The 22,870-nt window shown below is 39.4% G+C and overlaps 3 protein-coding genes across 8 annotated transcripts in view; 1 reads left to right on the top strand and 2 right to left on the bottom strand.

Annotated features, from left to right (window-relative positions):
• The window catches only part of LOC146478058 (uncharacterized), a 19,762-nt gene extending 14,253 nt beyond the window's left edge, over positions 1 to 5,509 (bottom strand). The window contains exons 1-6 of one of the 2 annotated variants that reach the window (XM_085112800.1): positions 4,693 to 5,509; positions 2,877 to 2,926; positions 2,518 to 2,616; positions 1,280 to 1,342; positions 988 to 1,110; positions 1 to 480 (exon numbers count right to left, since the gene is read on the bottom strand). The exon at positions 1 to 480 is cut by the window's left edge and continues 399 nt beyond it. In XM_085112800.1, the coding sequence (XP_084968926.1) occupies positions 2 to 480; positions 988 to 1,110; positions 1,280 to 1,342; positions 2,518 to 2,616; positions 2,877 to 2,926; positions 4,693 to 5,000 (1,122 nt within the window). In that variant the 5' untranslated portion in view covers positions 5,001 to 5,509 and the 3' untranslated portion in view covers position 1. The remainder of the gene's footprint in view (positions 481 to 987; positions 1,111 to 1,279; positions 1,343 to 2,517; positions 2,617 to 2,876; positions 2,927 to 4,692) is intronic. The other variant, XM_085112799.1, reaches the window with a different exon arrangement.
• Positions 1 to 13,477, bottom strand: part of LOC146478057 (uncharacterized) — a 68,660-nt gene extending 55,183 nt beyond the window's left edge. The window contains exons 1-6 of one of the 2 annotated variants that reach the window (XM_085112782.1): positions 13,079 to 13,477; positions 11,845 to 11,906; positions 11,045 to 11,197; positions 10,183 to 10,218; positions 9,109 to 9,258; positions 7,583 to 8,611 (exon numbers count right to left, since the gene is read on the bottom strand). In XM_085112782.1, coding sequence (XP_084968908.1) covers positions 8,133 to 8,611; positions 9,109 to 9,258; positions 10,183 to 10,218; positions 11,045 to 11,197; positions 11,845 to 11,906; positions 13,079 to 13,428 — 1,230 coding nt within the window. In that variant the 5' untranslated portion in view covers positions 13,429 to 13,477 and the 3' untranslated portion in view covers positions 7,583 to 8,132. Of the gene's footprint in view, positions 1 to 7,582; positions 8,612 to 9,108; positions 9,259 to 10,182; positions 10,219 to 11,044; positions 11,198 to 11,844; positions 11,907 to 13,078 lie in introns of those variants that run through there. The other variant, XM_085112781.1, reaches the window with a different exon arrangement.
• Positions 1 to 21,039, top strand: part of LOC146478056 (uncharacterized) — a 208,781-nt gene extending 187,742 nt beyond the window's left edge. The window contains exons 2-7 of one of the 4 annotated variants that reach the window (XM_085112786.1): positions 15,655 to 15,726; positions 16,817 to 16,846; positions 17,636 to 17,682; positions 18,482 to 18,563; positions 19,444 to 19,989; positions 20,443 to 21,029. In XM_085112786.1, the coding sequence (XP_084968912.1) occupies positions 15,664 to 15,726; positions 16,817 to 16,846; positions 17,636 to 17,682; positions 18,482 to 18,563; positions 19,444 to 19,989; positions 20,443 to 20,730 (1,056 nt within the window). In that variant the 5' untranslated portion in view covers positions 15,655 to 15,663 and the 3' untranslated portion in view covers positions 20,731 to 21,029. Of the gene's footprint in view, positions 1 to 15,576; positions 15,727 to 16,816; positions 16,847 to 17,635; positions 17,683 to 18,481; positions 18,564 to 19,440; positions 19,990 to 20,442 lie in introns of those variants that run through there. The other 3 variants (XM_085112785.1, XM_085112787.1, XM_085112788.1) reach the window with 3 other exon arrangements.
• The last annotated feature ends 1,831 nt before the right edge of the window (positions 21,040 to 22,870 follow it).

The following is a 22,870-nucleotide window of genomic DNA, read 5'->3' as shown; positions in this document are numbered from 1 at the left end:
TTCACTTCGTACAAACCGCGCATGTTAACTCTCGACCGTTGTAATAAGGTGGGCAGCCTGAGAAATGATCACAGTCTGGCTGCACGAGGTACAGCAATGCACCGTTGTGATTGCTGTGGCTTCCTGGAACTGATTCTGGCTCCTGATCAACACAAATATAATTACGCGATATTGTATGTCCGTAATGTTCAGTCATCAAGTACCCATGATACTCTTCGGTCCATCCATGAGGACAGTCATTCCTTGCAGGGATCATCAGCTGGGTCCCACGTGACCTGACATAGCACACGACACATGGTGCATCATGGTCGTGGACATTTCTGTTGAAAGGATTGAACTCACTCACTTCATACTCTGCCCCATATATGGCTCCAGCGTCTTCAAAACCATTGGTGTATTTTTCATATTTGGGTTGATTTGGCAGGCAGATGTAATCCCCTCCGCCTCCACTGTGACTGTAATATTCTCCTGCTATGAACCCTGAGTAGAACATTAGTAGAACATACTGTTAAAGCCATTAAACTATTTATCCTTGCACTTAAAAGTAATCTCTTTAGCTTAAATATTCTTATTATGTCGGTTCTCCCTTCGAACAATACCACTATGTAATAATTCAAAAACACCGGATTAAAAGGAAACTAAAACAACTTTAATTTCGCATCAAAAGCTACATTGTAGTTGTAAAAAAGCGGACGCGTCCCACTATTCCAACTCTTAATTTTGCAACAGTGATCCATTTCGCTTTAATGTTAGCTCTCTCTCTCTCTTTGGTATAATGGCATTGATTCCAAACAACTACCAGACATCTAATATGCAAGCGTTAAATACATCGTTAAGAATGTTCTGAAATTTTTGTAAAATACTCTTGGGAAGCCCTTTACGCAAGAGCTTGCCCTTTCGTTATAACTCCTTCGTACATTTTCCCAGGGGAATTTGGATGACGGCGAGAGAATTCAAGGTTTCTTCTCCGTGACTTGAATTGCTTACCAGAGTACAAAACGTGAGCATCTCCACTGCAGTTTGTGCGCCCCCAACGGACGTACTTCACTCCAGACAGCCCCTGTCCTTCTTGTCCCTTTTGTCCTTTGCGCCCAGGAGGTCCTTGAGTACCTTGTGTCCCATCAAAAACAAAAGAATTGGTATTTTAATGCCATTTTAAGGAATTGACATTCCTTATACTTTAAGTCAAAATGTTAATAGGAGCAAATTCGTAATAGTCAAACTACATGAAACACAATGTTAGACCTTAGCCTACGCTGAAGACTGTCTGTGGCAATACCTTTTTGTCCAGGAAGACCTTGTGGTCCAGCAAGACCTCTTCTACCTTCACGTCCGTCACGACCTGTGAGCATAATAAAGAGACAAATGTATGGTTTTATGACCAGAGTTGACAAGGTAATTTGGCCACCGTAAAGAGATTCTAGTGCTTAACCCTTGGTCAGAGTGAAAGACGAGAGCAAAAATTTTTTACCGCTTCCCCTCCAATGCAGCACCACAGCTTCTTTAGAAACTAACCCAGCTAATAAAGAAAAAGATGAGAAAAGAGCAAAGAACGAGAACCAGAAAAGACGCGTTTAGAACTCTTATGTGGCCATGAGACAAAGAACTCGATCGAAGGCTGTACTTTAAAAAAAGTAACCGTAACAGGTGTTTGAAGCTTTTTATTAGGGTGTCTGTTTTTGGGGCTTCGGAAAGTCAAGAATCTATCAAGCGTTATTTATCTTTTTCGATGTCCATAAAGGAAAAAGGTTTGAGCTCTATAATGGGTTTCACCACAGTAATATGGAGTAAACGAATTTAATTTACAGTTATTCTACGGTGTCTTAATGTGAGCCATCTTGTACTGGACAATCGATATTTAAATTATATTATTCACTCAATCGATAGAATAACTTTCTTTGGCCTGAATATTTGTTGATACACCTCAGTAAAAATATAACATCGTTTATAATTAACAATTAGATTATGAGCTCGAGATTTCTATCGCGTGATAGCTGATGAGGGCGCAGCCCGAATCAGCTATCACGCGATAGAAATCGAGAGCAAATAATCTAATTGTTTTAGTATAAATCTACTAGTCGGTCAAAACTAAACAAGTAAATTATCTATTTCCTCATCGTAGACACCTCGAAACGCGACGAAGCGGCCGCCATTTTGTTGAAAACCGCTACTCACTATCTATCACAGAATAGATAGCGAGTAGCGTAGCCAATCAGAGAACGGCATTTGTGATAGAACACTAGTAGATTTATACTAAACATGTTTACAATAGGTGCTGCTAACACCGTTATCAAGTACAGAGTTACAATTTGAAGGTAAAATAAGTGAAAACAGCCTCGTATCGCAATAATTTTTTGTGTTATTTTTAGGACAATATTGGCGTAAGAAAGCTTCAGTAAGATTGCAAAAGAAAGGAATCCTAATTTAAAATCAACCTTCAACGAAGACCACTCTGTTAGCTAAATTTGTTCTCATTGCGAGTGATTTTTTGTTTTTTTGTTTTAAGTTTTTGTCTACCCGGTGTTCCCATTATTCCTGGCTGTCCTGGTGTCCCTGGTGGTCCCGGTGGACCCGCGGGTCCTGCGAGTCCATCCCTGCCATCTCTTCCGTCCCGACCTGAAAACGAAAGAAAGCGTGACCATTTGTTAAAACCGTTCAATTAATCCGCAACGAAAGAGAGAGGAGGAGAAGGAGGAGGAGAAGGAGTAAGAGGAGGAGGAGGAGAAGACGAAGAAGAAGAAGAAGAAGAAGAAGAAGAAGAAGAAGAAGAAGAAGAAGAAGAAGAAGAAAAAGAAGAAGAAGAAGAAGAAGAAGAAGAAGAAGATGATGATGATGATGATGATGATGATTGATGATGAAATCACAATCAAACTAACCTCTTTGGGAATAACCGTCTCTTGGAGAAGATCTGTTCTCTTTTAGGGCCCTGAAAAAAAAGTAACAAGAAATCTTGACATAAATAAATGACTTATTTTTTTCCTTTTATTTTCGGATACTGCTAGACTTAACAGTCATAAGCACCTAACTGAAATATTTGTTCATTTTGTATATTAACTCTCTATTATTAGCTATTTAATCTCACAAATAGCCAGCTCGATCCCAGCTGGCTTCATAGCTCATTTCGAAAGGACTGCATCCGTATCTCAAGGTTATTCGTTGGAAACACGTTCAAGCCTGCTTGTTTTTGGCCAGATTCTAGAGTTGCTAATGACAATCTACTTCAACAGAAGCTAGTTCGTTTCCTGAGATCAGTTATTGCTTCCAGTAACTCTTACGCTTCTCTAATGCTTTCTAAACTTTCCGCTTGCACTAAGCCTGAACCACTTCCAATTTATTTTATCCTTACACTTGTGCTTTTCCTTGCATCAAGCTCACATCTTAGCTTATTTTCTCTGTAAAATATAGCTCCTGTGCTGTGTTCTTATGCTTTGTTGCTAGCGAGACCCAACGTCTCAGTCGAACCAAATTTAAAAACCGATTAAACAAAAACAAATGCAAATGCAGAAAATAAACAAAACATATTATTATTATTATTATTATTATTATTATTATTATTATTATTATTATTATTATTATTATTATTAATCGGGGCGGGTTTATAATACAGCGAAATGATGAGCTTCGCGACTTGGAAGCAGAGATGTTGAGCATGGTGTGTAATGATGTTCCAACAGAGCTCTTGATTTGCATTTAGATGTTAGCGTCTGTCCTTCTGGGAGAAACAGAGGACTGCATTCGTCGATGTCAGGGTTTGTCACCCTAATGCAGGTTCTTACAGAGATCTAAGTGCCAAGGAAATCTACAGGCAACACGAGAATGAAAAAAAAAAAAAAGCGCCAATATACAAGCAGAGTGATGGAGGTGGAGCAATGGCCAAGGAATGTAAGAGATACCACAACAGACTCGCTGAACTACTCGCCATTAAGAAGGGAGAGGACTACGCCAGCACCATGTCTTGGCTAAGAGCAAAAGTATCCTTTGCTATCCTCCGCTTGGCTGTCCTCTACCTTAGAGGTTCCAGAGGAAGAAGAAGAAGAAATGTACCCCTTAAAGGCTTCAGGACACAGACATATGACGGCTAGAATTTCTTAGATTTGTTTCATTTCTTAATTTTCGTTTTTTTAATTTTTTTTTTCAATGGACGAGCCAAAAAAAAAAAAAACATTTGAATACTTCACCAAGGATCTCCTATCAAGAACGTGTTTACTTAACCATAAATCTTGAAGTGTTCAGTGACGTCAATCAGAGACAACTTTTCACGGTTGTGAGTCAAAACATTCTGCGTGGTGTAGTTTACTCGCATACTCACGACACTCACCCTGCTACAGTATTCTTTCATTACTGGGCTAAAGTGATCTTAAAAAGTACAATAAGTCGCTATGTTCATTTCTCAGTGAGGCAGTAAGTAATGTTAGTAGCGTTGATGCGCAGTGTATATGTAGCCCGGCGAAGATACGCTCGAAGTGCGGAACATGCTCATCTAAATTCTTCATCGGCACTCCTTCCACTGATATATCCTGCACTAAAGTCCAAATGAAACTGATTTATTCAGGTCAAGTGCAACACTACAGAATTGCTCAAAAATAATTTACCATTTCATGATAACATGCCAAGGTTATGATGCTGTACTCTATAAACGGTAAAACACTCAGTTATTTCGGAAAATAGATTTGATTTTAAAACGAGTGTTACCTGGTTTCTAAAACTTTCAGTCGTTTCTCGAGGCTTTGAAGACTTATGGTAACTGCTCTCCTCAAGCGTACGTGCAAATTGTCAGCATCAAGCTTATCACTTCTGACTGCCTGTGGTTGACTTGTGGTAAATAACTTCTTTGGTGTCGTTCGTTCGATCTCAGCCAATCTCTGTTTCATTTCTAAATGATCCATAAACAAGATTGCCTGGAAAATCATGCAAGACAAAAGGAAAACAATTACCGCTGCATAAAACAAGCAGCGGAGAATCTCCCACAAAGAGGCCTTTGCCTTCTTTTCTGAATCCATGGCTTAATAAAACATTGACTTTCACAAAAATTTGGCGATCGCGTGATGTATTTATTTTGCTCACAAAATAATGCACCAGAACGTGTCAGGCCTCAACGCGTAACTGTGGACTTTGATATCCCGAGGCCTTGTTATTACTCATAAGACCAATAAAAGATTATATGGTTATTTCTTTATTCCTTTATCCATTATATGTTAAGAGTACTAAACGTAAGAAAAAAATAACTAAGAAGAAAATCCATTGATACCAGATAACTGATAGTTACAGTGGGTTGCTTTAATTTTGGGTTTGTACAGGCTAAAAATTTGCTTCCAATTTCTGGATCCGAGTTTTGATAAGCTAGAAAAGGATAGAGAATATACCTTTTTTGCGCCGACAGATGTAAAACACCTTGCTAACTTAACAAGGAAGGGAATATCTAGTTTCAAGTGTTTGTAATTGGTCCATTGTTGTCTGTTTTGATAACCAGACGGATTAGGATTGACATTTCATAAAGAAAAAACACACTATATCAACGATACGAGATTGTGGACAGATTCCAAAACGTAACATATTAGATAAAAAGTAAACAAGAGGGTCGATTTTTTTAAAAGTTGAAAAAATTCGATTTTGTTCGCATTCGCCAATCCAATCCTTCTGCCTTCTGTCTGCGGGTTTTGGAGGGGGGGGGGGGGGGTAAAGCGAGCACGTTAGGGCAAGACAACTAGGGGGGTCCAAGGGCATGCTCCCCCGGAAAAAAAATTAAATTGAAGTATTCTGATTAGGCTAGAAATGCATCAAAAGCTGATGTAAATTTTTAATTTTATCAACTTTTCTTTTGAAGTAAGGAGTCAATGCTTCAGTCTTGCCCTGAGTCTTACATTTGACCAACACTTGTTTATCAGCTTGTGAAAACCAGCAGCTTGTGACGACCCAGTTTCCGTAAATCATTTCTGCTTCTCAGAGTTGTTCGTTATGGCAGCGGGATTGAATGATGCAGGATGACCGTATATGAACACAGTTCTCCGTTTCAAATATTTACGCGTAACGGCGATAGGTAGCTTTCATAAATGAATGCCTTTGTGCAAAAACTCCCTCGAACTTATTCAAGTGATGAATCTTTATCTTCGTGAAACACCGATCCAAGAACGAATGAAATTAGAAACAACAGCTGAAATTCCATTATTTCACGGTTGAAATCTAGTCGTCCGTTCAGCAGCAAAACTAACGACAAACTGTCTGAAATTGCCGGGTTTGTTGGACAAAAACACAATATACTTAATAATATGTAAGATAAGTTGTTTCTGTAAGTGATGTCTAAGCAACAACCGTGGACGATAATCCTGCTGGTATATGTTCAACTTGGATCAATAAATATGTATCGATATGAGATCAATATGTTGATCGGATCGGAGAAAAACTTAATATATTAATAATAAGTTGTTTCTGTAAGTGATGGATATGGTAAAGAGTAAAGCCCCCCAGCTCCTCCCCCTCCACGGTCAAGTGCAAGTCCTCGAATAAAAAATAACTCACCAGGATGTTTTTTCAATTTAGGTTTAAGGCTGGGAGCGCTATTTTTTGGCGATTAGGAGAGGGTGGCGATCATTTCAATTTTACTGGAACCTGAAAGATGCGACCGGTATAAGAAAAGAAATTGATTTCTTGAATTGTAATCTGATGCATACAGTCAACAGCAATTGAACGTTCAGTCTGTCATAGGCGGACCGGTCAACCTGACTTATGTAATAAACACTTCCTTTGCGTTTTGTGCGTTTGCACTAAAAAAAGAAAAAAAAAACCGCAGAAAACCGCCGCCAACGATCAACCGGGTTATTTGGTTGGTTGGTTGGTTGGGCGTTTCGATGTGTTGAAATGAGAAGTCGAGCTGGTTTCCGAGATGCCGTTTTTGCGACCGAGATGTCAGTAACCTGGTTGGAAATCTTTTCCAGGTGAACACTCAGCCCGGTTACCGGGACGGCTCCAAAATAGACTGAAATCAACGCTAATAAATAAATTCAGAACCAAGAAAGGCGCCCTTTTTTTCCAGGTTTGGGTCTGGGTTTGCTTCACAGTTGCCGGATAATTTCTGTGAACATTCAAAAGAAGAGAACACCAAAGCGAAGAATTGCCCCGTTTTTATCTCGGTAACTGGGCTGAAATTTTCCACATGAACCGATCTAGAGAGATTAAATTCGTCAAACAAGCCGGGCCAGCCCGGTTAAGGAGCTCATATGAAAAGACCCTGGATCATCGATGACTCATGATTTACCCACAACTGAAATTAAAGGAGGGGGCGCTTACTTGAAGAGAGGGGCTCATTTAGGAGGGGAGTCTATTGGAAGGGGTTGACTGGAAGGAGCTTATTTGAGGGCTTACAGTTTACAGGTATATACCGATTTTAAGGCCTGGAGCGTAGAATACCCGCAACCAAGACCCCATGACTAGGAGCCTCTATCTGTATTAATTTCTTAAGTCAATGCTTTGCCAAGTAAATTTATTTTGAGAACTACTTTTCCCGAGAAAAAGTATGACGTACGTAATGCTGCCACTGCTCAAATTTCACCGCGGCCAATTATTTGGTTAGACATTTCACATCATATTTGTTTTCTTTTTTCCGGTAAACGGCCAGTCACTCCATTTCTGTTCTTTCAGTCTATGGCCTGCTGCCTAGTTTACACCCTTCAATTCCTTCCAAGTGTAACTAATTAAAGTCAACTTGCTTTTACCATTTTCACTTTATTAATTACAGCTATTTCAATTAAGGTTGTCGGATTAAAATCAAGCTAAAAGACAAGACCGCAATGTTTTGTGGGATTATTTTAATGAATAATTTCATCAAAATCATCCCTGCACGTGCAGGTCATTGTACTGCTAATTAGAAACTATTGTTTTCTCGAGGCATGACTGATTTTGATGAATTTATTCATAAAAATCCCACGTAAACTTTCGGTCTTGTCTTTTAGCATCGTGCTTTGAACCGACAACGTTAGTTGAAATGACTGTATACTGAATCACACGAGCTTCTGTCTTTATTCCGTAACTTAATCAATTATTTTTAAAACAATTATATCCGGCAATAAAAGAAAACAAGAGAACAGGAGAATACTGGTATTCTGTAAACCTTCGCAGGAACGAGAATCGATGTTATTTTATTTAGTACACACTGCGCATGTTAACTCTCGACCGTTGTAATAAGGTGGGCAGCCTGAGAAATGACTACAGTCTGGCTCCACAAAGTACAGCAATGCACCGTTGTGATTGCTGTGACTTCCTGGAACTGATTCTGGCTCCTGATCAACACAAATATAGTTACGTGATATTGTATGTCCGTGATGTTCAGTCATCAAGTACCCATGATACTCTTCGGTCCATCCATGAGGACAGTCATTCCTTGCAGGGATCATCAGCTGGGTGCCACGTGACCTGACATAGCACACAACACAAGGTGCATCATGTTCGAGGACATTTCTGTTGAAAGGATTGAAGAAACTCTCTTCATACTCGGCACCATAGATCCGTCCTCCCCTGTCAAAATTGTTTGTGTATTTTCCATATTTGGGTTGATTTGGCAGACAGATGTATTCCCCTCCGCCTCCTTTGTGACTGTAATAACCACCTGCTATGAACCCTGGGTAGAACATCAGTAGAACATACTATTAGAGATATTAAACTATTTATCCCTGCACTTTAAAGTAATCTCTGTAGCTTAAATGTTCTTATTATGTAGTTCTCCCTTCAAACAATACCTATTTTTAATATTTCAAAAACACCGAACTGAAAGGAAACTAATAAAAACTTACGCGTTCAAGGCTACATTGTAGTTGTAAAAAAGCGGACGCGTCCCCCTATTCAACACTGAAATTTGCAACAGTGATTCATTTCGCTATAATGTTAGCTCTCTCTCTCTCTCTGGTAATGGCATTGATTCCAAACACCGACTAGAATTCTCATTGATCTAATATGCAAGCGTTAAACACATCGTTAAGAATGTTCTGAAATTTGTTTGTAAGACCCTTGCGCAGGAGCCCGCCCTTACGGTCATAATTCCTTCGCACATTTTCCCAGGAGAATTTGGATGACGGCAAGAGGATCCAAGGTTCTTTCTCCGTGACTTGAATTGCTTACCAGAGTACAAAAAGTGCACATCTCCACTGCAGTTTGTGCGCCCCCAGCGGATGTACTTCACTCCAGACAGCCCCTGTCCTTCTCGTCCCTCTTTTCCTTTCGGTCCCAGAGGTCTTCTAGCACCTGCCTTTCCATTTTGGCCGGGATTACCTGAATTAAGCATTAATAAAATGTTTGGCTTCCTGCAGACACTGTTGGTATTGTTATTTCCTGTATTCTGAAATGAGTTTAATGTTATACCATAATGTTTGGAGCAAGTTACTCTTTGGGAGTGGCCCAGTGCCTTACGGTTTCAAAGGGTTTGATCTGAGACAGGATTAAAATTCTTTCAACTTAATATGCTTATTTTTCTTGGTGTTTGAGACGTAAATATAGAGTAACAAAGAGAAGAAAATGGAAATTATTCATCAGTTTGGTCGAGGATGTAGAACGTGAACAACAAATAGCCCTGCCGTGACTGTGAACAAGAATCAAACATCGAAACTCAAGTTCATTGCAAGTGGGCGGCACATCCCAACAAAATTATTTGCAAGAGATCACGATTAAGCCAGTCATGTCACCTCATTTCACTTGTTACCAATCCCTTTAAAATTTCAAACAATCTCATGTCATGAGTACTGTAAATCCTCGAATAAGCGCTTGGGCACTTATTTCAAATTTTGGATTTTTCCCTTTCAGAGTAGTTTTTGAACTGATAACTGTAATTTTTAGAGGACATCTTTGCCTTTCTTCAGTATTTCCCTGGAACTTTAAAAGTTATGGAGTTGAAGAACAGAGATGGAGTGCTTACATGGGGTTTAACTGTATTAAATTTAATTCTCCAAAAGGAGACGCCACAAATACCTGGCTGTTGGCGAGTCTTCATGATAGAGGGAGCCCATTATTAAAAGCCTTGTCGTTCAGTTCTCGTGGGCTTCTTCGCCACCTTTATTTTACCATTATTACCCTTTCCATTTCATTTATAGTGGCAAACTAAACTTGAACTTGAACGCTTATTTGAGAAGGAGGAGAAGGGGGCGCCTATTCGAGGCTGTACGGTAATACAACTTAATCAGCAACCGTTTTTGTTGTTACCTTTAGGTCCTGGGAGACCGTCACGCCCGTCACGGCCTAGTGAGAGCAATAGAGAAACAGGTTGGCAACGCAAGGAATTGAATTAAGATCGATATGAGGGGCTTTGGACAGTATGACATCCAAAACGCAGGATTCGGGGGTTCTAAATTGAACTACAGTCAAACGTCCTTGTGCGACCACCTTTAGACAGCGACCACTTTTCCAAAACATCAATTTTTTCCCCAAGTTTTCCTGTCAAACCATTGTAGTAAAATCTCTCGAAAGCAGCCGCTTCTCTATCGCTTCTGGAGTATCAGCTGTATGGGGACGTTTTGGACCTCGGGACTGGATATTCGGGATTTGGTCTTAATTCGGAAATGGGATTTGCATGGGCCGCTGTTAGGAAAGTACCCAATCACTACACGGAACAGCTGTAGGGATTTCCTGGCCATAATATACTGATGATGATGATAATGTTTTGGAAAGCGCCTTTTCCTGTTGATTCAATGGCGCTTTACGGAAGTTTCAGGGAAAAGCCTACACTTAAAAATGAACGCTAAAATTACAAATATAGAACAAGATTAAATTAAAAAGGGAGAGATATTTAAAAATAAACATTAACAAACTAAAAAGCTAATTTAAGAACGTATCTTTAAAGAACCCGAGGTTTAGGTTACGTCAAGCAATAAGGTATTTATTTGCCAAAATATTCAAAGAAAGAGCTTCTTGCTCCTCTTATCTTTGTTTGGTTCAGGGACACCACCTGATATAAAAAAATTAACATTGCTCGAAAGAATCTTAGTGGTTAAGGCACAAGATTGCAATTTCGTCCACACCTTCTAGTAGGGTTCAGATAAGTTACTGTATGAAATTTACCACTTACCCGGTGTTCCTGTTGTTCCTGGCATTCCTGTAGCTCCTGGTATTCCTGTAGCTCCCGTTATTCCTGCTGTTCCTGGTCTCCCAGGCGGTCCCGGGGGACCTGCAGGACCCACGGGACCTGCAGGACCATCCCTGCCATCCCTTCCATCACGTCCTGTATACAATGAAGTAATTGCTGTTTTGTTGATAACGCCTGTTTTCTATTTCATCACTTAATGATTGCTGCCTACCAAATCTGAGCGATCATATAGAAACACACGAGCAGGGTTATCAGTCATTAATTGACGTGATCGAAATATATACACTCCATTGAAAAAAACGCGGTCAGGTAAAAGGGATAAATCATGAACGATAAGACTCAATAGCTTTCCGGGAGCCTTTAATTTTGACCTGTAAGCCTATTTGGTGATCTTCTTGTTTGAAAATATAAGCACGTGTGGTTTTTAGGGCGTAACATTTACATAAAACACGACATCTACGCATGCTTATTAGATCGCCCCATAATTCCATCACGTTGCACGGTTAACGATCCACACTTTTCAAAGGACAGCGTTTTCTTAATCTTAGTTATGAATACTATACTATCGAAAACTGGATCATTGGTCAGGATAACGCAACTCCAGAGTTCTGATTGGTTAAGCGGCCATGGGATATCAGCCATTATTAGTAGTATGCTCCACTACAAGAACACTTAATTGCCTTTGCTTAAAAAGAATACATTGACATAAAATATATCTTTCGTTAAAGGGGATGCGTTCCTTTTTCGATGATATAAATAATATTGCAAGGTTTCCAACAAACCTTGGCATGATTCTTTATAGCGTAAATCGTCCCTTGGTGAGGATTTGTTATCCTTGACAGCCCTAAAGATGTAAAAAAAAATTCAGTGAAAAAAAAGACTCATTACTTTTCTTTTAGAACTGATTCCAAGGAGAATTGACAGAACATGCTTAAACATATATGGTTGTTCTTCTTACCTTGCTTATAGTGAATAAAGAAACCGTTAAAAATTAAAAAGAACCAACGTAGGTATTCCTTTTTTATGTCCTTTGAAACTGAGTGTGTATGTAAGTAGAAGGGAAGGGAATTCGGCTTTAAAAAATGCGAGCCATTGTCCAAAAAGCTATTTAAATATCTTTGGACACAATAACTTAGCAGCTTTTTTTTACTTGAACAGACGAACCCGTCTCTCACCACTTAGCCACCAAGCCGCCATACACTCTTTTTCATAAGAATCTTTTTATAAGAACCTTGAGCCTGAGATTAACTAAAATTTAAGAACATATACTAAGAACATTACCCTGGCTGAGAGTCAGTTACAAAACATTTTGTTTTGACCATATGTTTTAAAGTGAACAGTATAAAAACGGATAAAATGTCACATATACACCGCACATTGCAGCACGTATTGCTTTTTGATAGGTGTCTTAGTCACGTCCGCATTGATTTATTGAAATACTTCAACAGCTAACTTAAGAACAAAATTAGACGTTCTTATAAAAAAGGGTGTAACAGACCCAAAAAATTACGATCATACTGAAAGCCTTATGAAATGTCTAGTGGGTGAAAAGGAAAAGAATTGGTTGTGTCATCCTGTTCTTACTCATGTCCTCCCAACTTACTCCCTGCATGGGTGTCGTTCAGCAAATCAGCGAAGCCGGGACGGTTTCAAGGATGTGACAATATATACAATTTAATTGAGGATCGATCAAAACAGAAAAGGCATCCAAGCTATTTGAACAAAGCGCGCAAAACAAAAACAGTAACGCTAAGTTGTCTAAGCCTTGTGAGCACATCATCTCACGACGTTCTGTCTCCGCTATTAAGTTTTCTTGCGGTACTTTCCCTACATTAAAAATCATCCAGTGTTAACATTATTGATTCTGGGAAAGAGATAGTTTAGTTTGAGGACGATTCAACTGAGGCTGTTTGGCAAATGCTTTCCTCTGACGCTGTGAAAACTGGAATTTTTATCTTTGAACTTTGGTGCTCTGACGAGCGAGGGGTTAATATTTATGTCTGAAAGCAAAGTTACCTTATTTCTAGAACTTTCACTCGTTTATCCAGGTTCTGGAGGCTTACAGTCGCGGCTCTCTTTGACCGTCGAACAGGCAAACTTGTTCCAGTGTCCAGCCGATTCTTGTCTCCGCCCTGGTTATGAGGAGAACTTGTGGTAAAGAACTTCTCAACGGTCAGTTCAATGGCGTTCACCTTTTCATCCATCGCAGCCAATTTTTGTTTCATTTCCAAATGATTCAAAACTAAGAAAGCTATGCTAGACAAAAGGAAAATAACCACTGCTGGATAAAACAAGCGGCGGAAAAGCTCTACAAGACGGAGTTTTATCGTTTGTCCCTTTTTCTCTGGATCCATGATAAAAAGCATGAAGTCGGAATGTAGCCTTCACAGATTTGTTGAGGCGTAGGTGTCTCATGCAGCAGATCACAAAAATCGTAAATGATAGCTGTGTTGATTGATTAGAATAAGGTATCAGTCACCTCTAGATTTTCCGGATCGGGTAGAGAAGTGCGAATTTGCTGCAGCTATTCAATGCGTTGAAATAAATAAATAAATAAATAAATAAATAAATAAATAAATATATAAATAAATAAATGAATAAGCCATTATTCAAGTGATAAAATTACATATCAGATGTTACAATCATATGTGAAAAAAGGAAAGAATATGGGTACAGAAGATAACGTTCTGTGCTGATATTTGGTCTTATGCTAGGTTTGTTTCTAAGACACGCAGATGTTTCTTTAAACCTTGGAAGTAAGCTATGTCGTGGGTGGTCTCTATATTTAAATTTGGCGAAAAAGACGGCGGCCGCTTTTTTCTAAAAGCTGAAAATATTAAAAGTAACTGATGTGTAGCGCCTCTTAGATCATCATTTTGTTTTTTCAAAAAAAGACTTTGCACAATGGTAAGATCAGAAACACTAGGTGCATAAACTGAAAAGCCATACAATATTTTAGAAAGCACAATCGCATTAAAAAGGTGATCTTTTTCAAAGGATTTTCTCCAGCAATATATTGGAACACTTGGTTGAGGGTAATCCCGTACCCAGAGCCTGCTTTCCTTTTGGTCAGCACCAAGAACGTCAGTCATGCGCAAAAGGGAAGAGCTCTGGGGTCAGAATGGGTTGAAGGCGGTTTACTGAGGATCGGGAACTCGTAGTAAGCCACAGAAAATCCTTCTGAAGGGAGGGAACGACTGTAGAGATCTGCCACTCATCTAAGATGCTTCACGCAACCCCCCACCCCCGGCAGGGGGGTAATCCCACATATAAACTATTTGGGAATGTGCCACTAAGCATGGTTTTCAGGCAGTTTAATCTGGGATAGCCTATAGAAATCGGAGAGCTTTGGTCTGGAATAGGGTATCATTTTCCAGAAAACTGATTAATTGCTTGAACAATTTAGTATAGACTAAATTTCCCGGAAATTGACATTTGAAAAAAAGTGTTTTAGTTGTTGAGTGAACACGTAGAAGATTCTGTTTTGGCTGGATTGGGATAGTGACGGAGTTTTTGGTCTATAGTCTAGTATAGGGTTGCAAAATATAACTGAACTTGATCTGGTTTAGGGTAAGGGTTTCAGAGTCCTAAGGGCACACCGGTAGCCCCACCCAAAAGCTTTTGTAGCAAGTCCCCGGGATACAATCGGCCCCGGGTTTGACATGTCTCACACTTGTAACTTAATCCTAAACAACCAATCATTGTCACGCATTTTATATTTTAAATCTTCATTTGTAACGATCCTTTTTTTGTTTCTCACTTTTCTTTTTCGTTCAGTCCCCGAGGAAGGTTTGTATTGCAGGTTTGTTCTTTAAAAACAAATATATTTCAGTTATTCTAGCCTTTGTTGTTTACATGTATTCTATCAAGCTCGTCACCTCCGTCGTTGGGATCAGTCTGCCGTCAGTATTTTGTCTTTGAAATGATTTGCTGATCCAGGTCTACAAGTGATCCGGCACCCCACTCATCGGTTTGTCGCTGTGGAATTGCAGATTTTATTGCAGTTGTTCAAAGCCCGATAGCTAATCCTGAGCTAACGTGAACTTTGATTCGAGTATAGTAACTAATCCGTAAGGATTCGTCCAAAAGATTTTTGTCCCTCAGTTTTGTCTTAGACTTTTCTTTACCATTAGATTAAGATGAGCCTTTAAAATCATCTTTAATGAGCGAGTTGAAAACCTCGGTTAACTTTTAATCGCGGATTAGCGTTAACCGGCGTTTGAACAACCGGGCCCTGTGGCCAGTCTACGCTCAATATATAGTATACCAGTCTATACCAATGACTGACCAGTTGATATAAGCCTTTAAAATTTCTTTAAATTGTATGATTGGACAGCTTCTCTATTATGAGAGGTTTCAATTCTACCAGCCAAGAAAAAAATTTCAATGATAAAATACATCTCGAGCATTGAATTTTGCCGAATATTGCCGTAAGCGCCCCATGGGTAACTTTCTTTTCATCGCCCAGTATGAGGATTTTTCATGTATGCTTACATACCATGGAGAATCATCACATGGGGACATAAGTGCATCTCTTACACAACGTCGTAGACGAGTTTTCGAGCATTTTTTTTGTTAGAACAAACAGTAACTTTGGAATAATGTCGATGGCTTTTGTGTCTGGACGACAGCGTCAAGAACCCACGCAACAGACAGTTCAATCGGTAGGTGGTAAATTAATTTTACTGTCTGCGTTTTAAACGCGTGTGGCCTCGTTAGCAGATGTTCGATACACAAATGAAGACAAGCGTTTTTCATCCTCGATCGACATCAATGTTAAAATTTAGGTCTACAGGACCAAAATCCCGTTCGAAACCCGAATTCTTTCCAGGCTTTCTTTTCGTAACTGCTTAAGTTGCGCAAATAACTGCGAGGGTCTTTCTTCTGTTGAATCTTTCATCCGCATTTCAAAATTATATTGGTTTTGTTGTTTAGTAATGTGAACAGCATGCGAGTGAGTCCTATGTACCGTATTCAAATTATACAAATAGTTGCCTATAGCCCTTTTCTGTAAGATTGTCTTACAGCACCATAGTTATTCATGCATACTATATAGGTTTCGGCGTACTGTGTCATTCTTTACCGAATTAACACAAAGACAAACATTTAGTGAAAAATTACTATTGAAATGGATAAAAAATACAGCAAAATAATAACCTTCACACATTTGCATTTATGTATCATTTTCACCTGTCAATTTTGATGCCTTTTTATGAGAAAATGCACTTATTATTGGTGTGGAGGAGAAAATTCCAAGCCTGGTGAAACAAGAGTATCATTCTTTTCTGTAAGAATGAGACTTAATAAATTTCTTAGCTTTGCAGAAGAAATCAACACTCCCAGAGGTTTTTTTTAGGAAGACTGATACTGCAAGACTGGTGAAATTTGACTAAAATTTTGGCAGACAGTTTTTTTGAAAGAACTACCACTAGCCCTATTATTTTGGATGCACTTTTTTTGTCACCCATCCTATTAAAGTGATCAGAAACAGTGTCAGTGTCTTTGAAAGTCTCCATTTTCACCTACACTGTATCCACAAACATTTAGTCATAAGACTCTACATTATGTAGAGTCGGTGACCCATGCTTACTAAATTATGACAGAAGCAAAAACACAATTATTTAGGTTTTACTTCTTCACTGTAAATATCTTCCAAGAGTAAACTGGTGCAAGTAGTTATAACAAGTAAAAATTATGCTTTAGCCTTGCATTACCAGAGAATGTAACATTATCTGTTATCTTGTTATTTTTCAGCTCCTTGATGAGAATTCACAACTTATTCAGGTACATTTTAGTGCATAAAATTGCCACTTAGCTGTGCACATGTAAAAATAATTTTTGTGCATAATTTTTAAAATGCAATTTATGTTTTCTTCATGAAATTGTATCGTACAATTTCAGGGCTGTTTGTAAGGGCCAGGGGTAGGAATTTCCCCCCAATATATTGAGCTCTGAATTTAAGCATTTACAGTCATACAGGCTACACCTACTGGTAAGAAATATCAATAAATACCAAAACTTACATACATATGTTTCTTGCAAAATATCCAATCTGCAAGCATTGGAACAATCTGGATTTCAAAGCCTACTCATACTTCTGTTTTGGGTTCACTTGCATACCCTTCACTTTGTTTTTGTCCATTAACTATCCATAATGTCAATGTTCTAGCAGTAGTACATGTACATTTACATGTTCCAGAAAATATTCAAACTCCCCACCCCCCCCCCCTTCCCACAGAAGGTTTTTGTTTTGCACTCCCCCTCCCTCCAGGAAATTCCAGTTAAGCTCCATACTTTGCTTCAAAAATGTTTGGCTTTTAAGACCCCCCTCCCCCTAGGGACAATTTACCATCATAGAGAAAGAGCTGATTCACACAATGGCAATCAGCTGTTGTTTGATGTGTACACAGTAAACATATTTATTTACCATACGTGTATGCTGTGCAGTGCATAATATTTTCTTAACAAGAGATTTGAACACATTCATCTCTCTCTAGCTATCTCCTTCCCCTCCCAGAGCGTCATTCTCCTTATACAGTGCTCATTAACTTCCTGTTTCCAATGTTCTCTTAGGCCATTGTGGATTACCAGAATAAAGGAAAGGCATATGAATGTACACAGTAAGTGTTATTTGTACCTGCTAAAAGGGTTTTTGGGAAGCAGTTTATGAAAGGTGAAGTCCTGAACTGTAATACATTTGACTCGTCACCAATTTGCAGTGTATAAGCTTGGGAACTTGTACCTAACTAGAGTATTGGTGGCAAATACAGAATAATGGACATTGCAACAGGATAGCACAGAATGATGGAAAGGCATAAATCACTTGACACTAGCATTTACTGAGGGCCAATTTACATGGTATTGAGTATGCAAGACAACCCTTTCCCCGAGACGCCTTTAGCTAGCATTGCTATGAAAATTGCACTACCGTGTACCTGTACCAAGGCAATGTTCATGCTACTTATAATAATTCATAATGATTCTGAATACATTGTATTAGAATCTCAATTTCCCTTTCTTCTTTGTATTATATTTGTTCAAGTCAAAACTTATTTTAATAATTTATCTGCACATGCAAAACCTGGAGCTGAAATAAATATAAGCACATTTTAATCTTGGGCACCTCATCTTGGGTAGGTGAGGCAAACTGTTTATTTCAGGAAATGTTGCGGCACCTGCAATGGTTACCGTACCTGCTGAAGCATTAGACAACTTCCCCTCCCCTCCCCACCAGTTGTCTTGCCCACCCAAGTCAAGTTCAGATCTTCATGTTAATAGTTGGTAGAGCTATTTGAAGAATAAGTGAAAAAATAGCTCACCCAAACCAAGACCATATAAACAGGGCCTTAAACTTAAAACACCATCAGAAAGTTTAAGTTTAAGTTTAAGTTTAAAAACTTTCCTGTTATTTATTTTCAGATATCAGCAGCTTTTGCATCGAAATTTGGTTTACCTTGCCACATTGGCTGACTCCACCCAAAGCATGCAAAACACAATTCCTGTAAGTGGACTTACCCAGCCCTCTCAAAATAATTTCTATTAGACACCCAGGTGGCGAGGGAGGGGGGGGGGGGGTGCTGGGAGTCTGCAAAGCCCTCAGCCTCATTTTGCTGCCCTCTGCTAGACTAGACACTAAAATTCGCTACCCTGCCCCCTTAGAGTTGAAAGCTCAACCACTGTTAATTTTTTGGTGAAGTGTCTAAAATTTTCGGCTAACATTACTACACATTACTGTAATTTGATCAGATTTTGAAAACATTTGAATATTATTCCTATAATTTAATGTCACGTTGGATTCAGTTAATCTAAGAGTGCTTACCATTTGCTGGAACTGGCCAGTCTGTAAATCAAATGGGTCAATTATTGAAAGGATGGTGCTGCAAAATCTTGAAAAATAATCACTCCCAAAATAGTATGCGCTATTTTGAAGAAATTTGGAGGACTACGATAAAACTTATCCTTCAAATACCATTCTCAAACTCATTAATAATTCATGAAGAGAAGAAAAAGGAAATCACTACTGTGAAGGAGGTTTGGAAATGTGATCTCAATTATCATAAAATTTTGTGAACTTTTGCTTCGAATTTCTCCAAGAATTATCAATAGTTTGAGAAGCTATATCAAACACTCGAAAGAGTGTTTCCTCCTATTTCCAAACACCGTGAAGTTGGTTAAAAAATCTCAGCTGTGCCTCATTTTTCCAACCTACTGCTCAGTGTTTGGAAATCAGAGGAAATACTCTTCCCCGTGTTTGATCTATTACATAAAATATTATTGGTACATGTACATGTACATTCTGTTTACAAGTTGACCTGTCTGACAGGCCAGTTCTGACAAATAGAAAGCACCCTAAGTTGACAAAATCTTTTCTGAATCAGCAGGCACCTGGTTCACAAACTGGATCTGCCATGAAAACACCACCAACATCAGCGACTCCACCCTCCGGGTCCAGCATGCTACAACCAGGGTTACCAGACATGACACCCAATTCAGGAGCTTCATCAACAGACATGATGTCAAATGCGCCTGGAATGAATACTGGAATGCCTTCTGCCATGAATGATCCTTTGAAATCCAACATGCCTCCTCAGCTTGGAGGAATGAGTGGTTCCACCACAGCAGGTTATGGCGGTAGCTCAGCAGTCAGTGGAATGGGACAGTCAACATCATCGCCCCCTCAGCTGCAGCATCCGCCCATGACAGTGCAGAGCCATGTGGGTTACCCCAATCCCTCGCAGAGCCAACAGGGCCGGCCCATTGCCCCGCCTTCCATGTCAGGGCCCATGGGAAACTTACCTCCTCAGGTGCCCATCCAGTCACATGCCCCACCCATGGGCCAACACATGATGTCACAAAATCAGCAACAATCACAACAATATTTAATGCAGCAGCGACAAATGCAGTACAGACAAGGAGGACCTCAGCAGGTTAGTCATTGTGAACAGCCGCTGATCATAAATTTGTTGGCTTGATTAGACAGAATGATTTGAACAACACAACTTGAGTTCTGGAAGCATGCTTATACAAAATTTTAAAGACTGGTGCAATTTTCAACTACATGTATTTCTACCAACGGTTGGGAAATATACGATGGTCAGACACTTAATTTCTATTTGTCTGTTCAATTTCAAAGTTATGCTGAATGGCAAATCCCCTAACCTCCCTCTGCAACCCCTGCCCCACCCCTCTAACCAAGAATATGATTGTATAACCACAAAGAGGCCAGGTACTGAATCTGCTTGAAACAATGCAAGAAATTACATGTAGATTAGTTCAGGACCTTTCAAAAGTCCCATTTAAAAATCAACTTACAACCTGTACTGTTTGATTAAGAGAAAATTGATCAATAATGACTGTTATTTCTTAAATTCAATAATCAGATTCCTCAACAACAGCAGTCTTTATCACACAGCCACCCTGGATATGGTCCACCGACCAGTGGTGGAATGCCGTCAGGCAACATGATGCCAGGTTACCCCCCTCAGCAGCAGTCTCAAAGATATAATCCTTACAGACAGCCTCCTCAACAGCAGGGCTTGTCACACATGCCGTACCCAACACAACAACAGCCAACTCCAATGCAAGGACAGTCAGTTATGGGACAACAGCCATCAATGGGACAAGCACCAGTGGGACAGTCACCAATGCAACAACCACCTCTTGTGTGACAGGGGCATGTAGTTGTGTGCCATGCATTTGTAAGATGGCATGATTTGAGGCATGATTGTGACAAAAGTTGCTACACAATGGTGTGATATCATTTGTGACAAGATTGCTTGATTCTCAACATCATGCCAAGTGCAAATTTATGTAGATACTGTATGTCCCAAGGAGACACGTACATTACATGATTTCTGACAAGACTGTAATCATGGAATTCTTTGTCACAAGACTACATGTACATGTATTATTATCTACAATGTTTGTGGCACAACAGCATTTTGATCCAAGAGACAGTCACTTATCTTTTAAGGACGGTGCCTACTATTGTTACTGCGCAATTACGTTCTGCGCATCGCGAGATACTCGGGTTTCCTATGGGTGGTGCCTACTAATACAAGAATATTTTTGCGCGGTTTAAATTTATACAGAGAAAGCAGAACTTACCAAATGCTTTTGGTATCTCAAAAGAAAATTGGGGGTAACCATGCGTTTTTCAGAGATAATTAAGCTTCAATTTAGGAAAAAATCCCATACATTGCTTTATATTTTGGCGTTTTTTAAAGATATTATTGCTTAATTATCTCTGAAAAATGCATGGTTACCCCCAATTTTCTTTTTGGATTCCAATAGGCCTTGCTGAGATCTGCTTTTCCCGCATAGTCATAAGCCGCACAAAAATACTTTGGTATTAGTAGGCACCGTCCTTAAGTCACTACTTTATTGGTCAAACTGAGTATGGATGTACATTCTGTACATAACCATCCAAACACAGAAAAAAGAAAACAAGTTCAGTCCCAGGGGGGTACTCGGGTATAAACGTGACGGGGGGGGGGGGGGGGGGGGTTCCGAAGGGGCCTAATATTTTGCACCCAAAAAATTACAAGACTGGAAATTTTAGACCCAAAAAAAAAACACATCACTTTTATACCCTAAAAATGTAATTTTAAGAACAGTATAAATACTGCCTTTCTGCTGAAAAAGAAACAAAGTTTCATGGTCAAGGTTGACTAGTCTTGGAACACAGAATGAGGAAATATTTTTTCTTGTGGTTTATATATCGCAACCGTTAGCCTGGCAGAAATTCGAACCCAAAAAAATTTGCACAGATTTTTTAGACCCAAAAAATACAGGAGTTGAAAATTTAAGACCCAAAAAAAGACATCGGACCCCCCCCCCCCCCATCACGTTTATACCTGAGTATCCCCCCTGGTAGTTCAGTATCACAACGTGCGATCCTGTGCATATTCATGATTAAATCACTCCCTCAGCCTCAGTGCCCCCCAGTGAGGCATAAGGTTGCTAAATGGTTAGTTGTTTTTCCCAGTAAGTGAAACTTAAATCAACGTAACAGTAACGGCCAGTACCTGGCAATTGAGTTGATTATACATGTACACTGCCTCTACCTGGCCCTACATGACTAGCTTTCTGCTAATGCTGTAAAGCATTCAATTTGAGAGGGTTCCTGGTGGATTTGAATTAAGTATTTGTAGATAAGTTACATACATATATTTAAAGAGTTATGGACAGTTCCTCTTTGTACTACTGTGCATACATTCTGCACATCTCAATAGGACATTTTCATAATGGCGTCATTTGACTACAACTACCAGAATCCTTCAGTTTTTCGTTTTCTCATGCTAATTAGAGCTATTGTTCTTTGCTCTCCATTGGGATTACAAAATTTGAATTTGAAAAGGAAAACGAAATGAATTCTGGTAGTTGTAGTCAAATGACCCCATCATGAAAATGGCCTGTTGTTACAATAACTGTCAAGAGTATACGGTACAGACAATAAAAATGACACTTCCTTGATGAAAAATAAAGCCGATTCTACTCGTCCTTTTCTCATGCTTTTGAAAAAAACAATTGACAGCAGTTTTTCTATAGTCTATGTGCTTAAGCCTTGGTTCCCACTAGCGTAATGATTACAATTATGAGGGCTGTTATGATTATGCTGGGGTGCTAAAATCTAACAGGCAATAGATTTGGTACCTCCTAGGGGAAAAAATTTGTTTGGACCATACCCACAAAACAGAATAATGGTACTTTACAGGTGTTCTTTTCAAACTTTCCTGACGATCACCCATTCTCGTCCCCAGAGCCGCCTGGTCCTCTTAGCCGCTGGAGCCTACAAGAATGGACAAT

The sequence above is a fragment of the Pavona decussata genome, unplaced genomic scaffold, assembly GCF_977016875.1.
Source record: "Pavona decussata unplaced genomic scaffold, jaPavDecu1.1 SCAFFOLD_67, whole genome shotgun sequence".
Classification (NCBI taxonomy): Eukaryota; Metazoa; Cnidaria; class Anthozoa; order Scleractinia; family Agariciidae; genus Pavona; species Pavona decussata.
The sequence above is the reverse complement of the archived record's forward strand: the minus strand, read 5'-3'. Positions and strand labels throughout refer to the sequence as shown.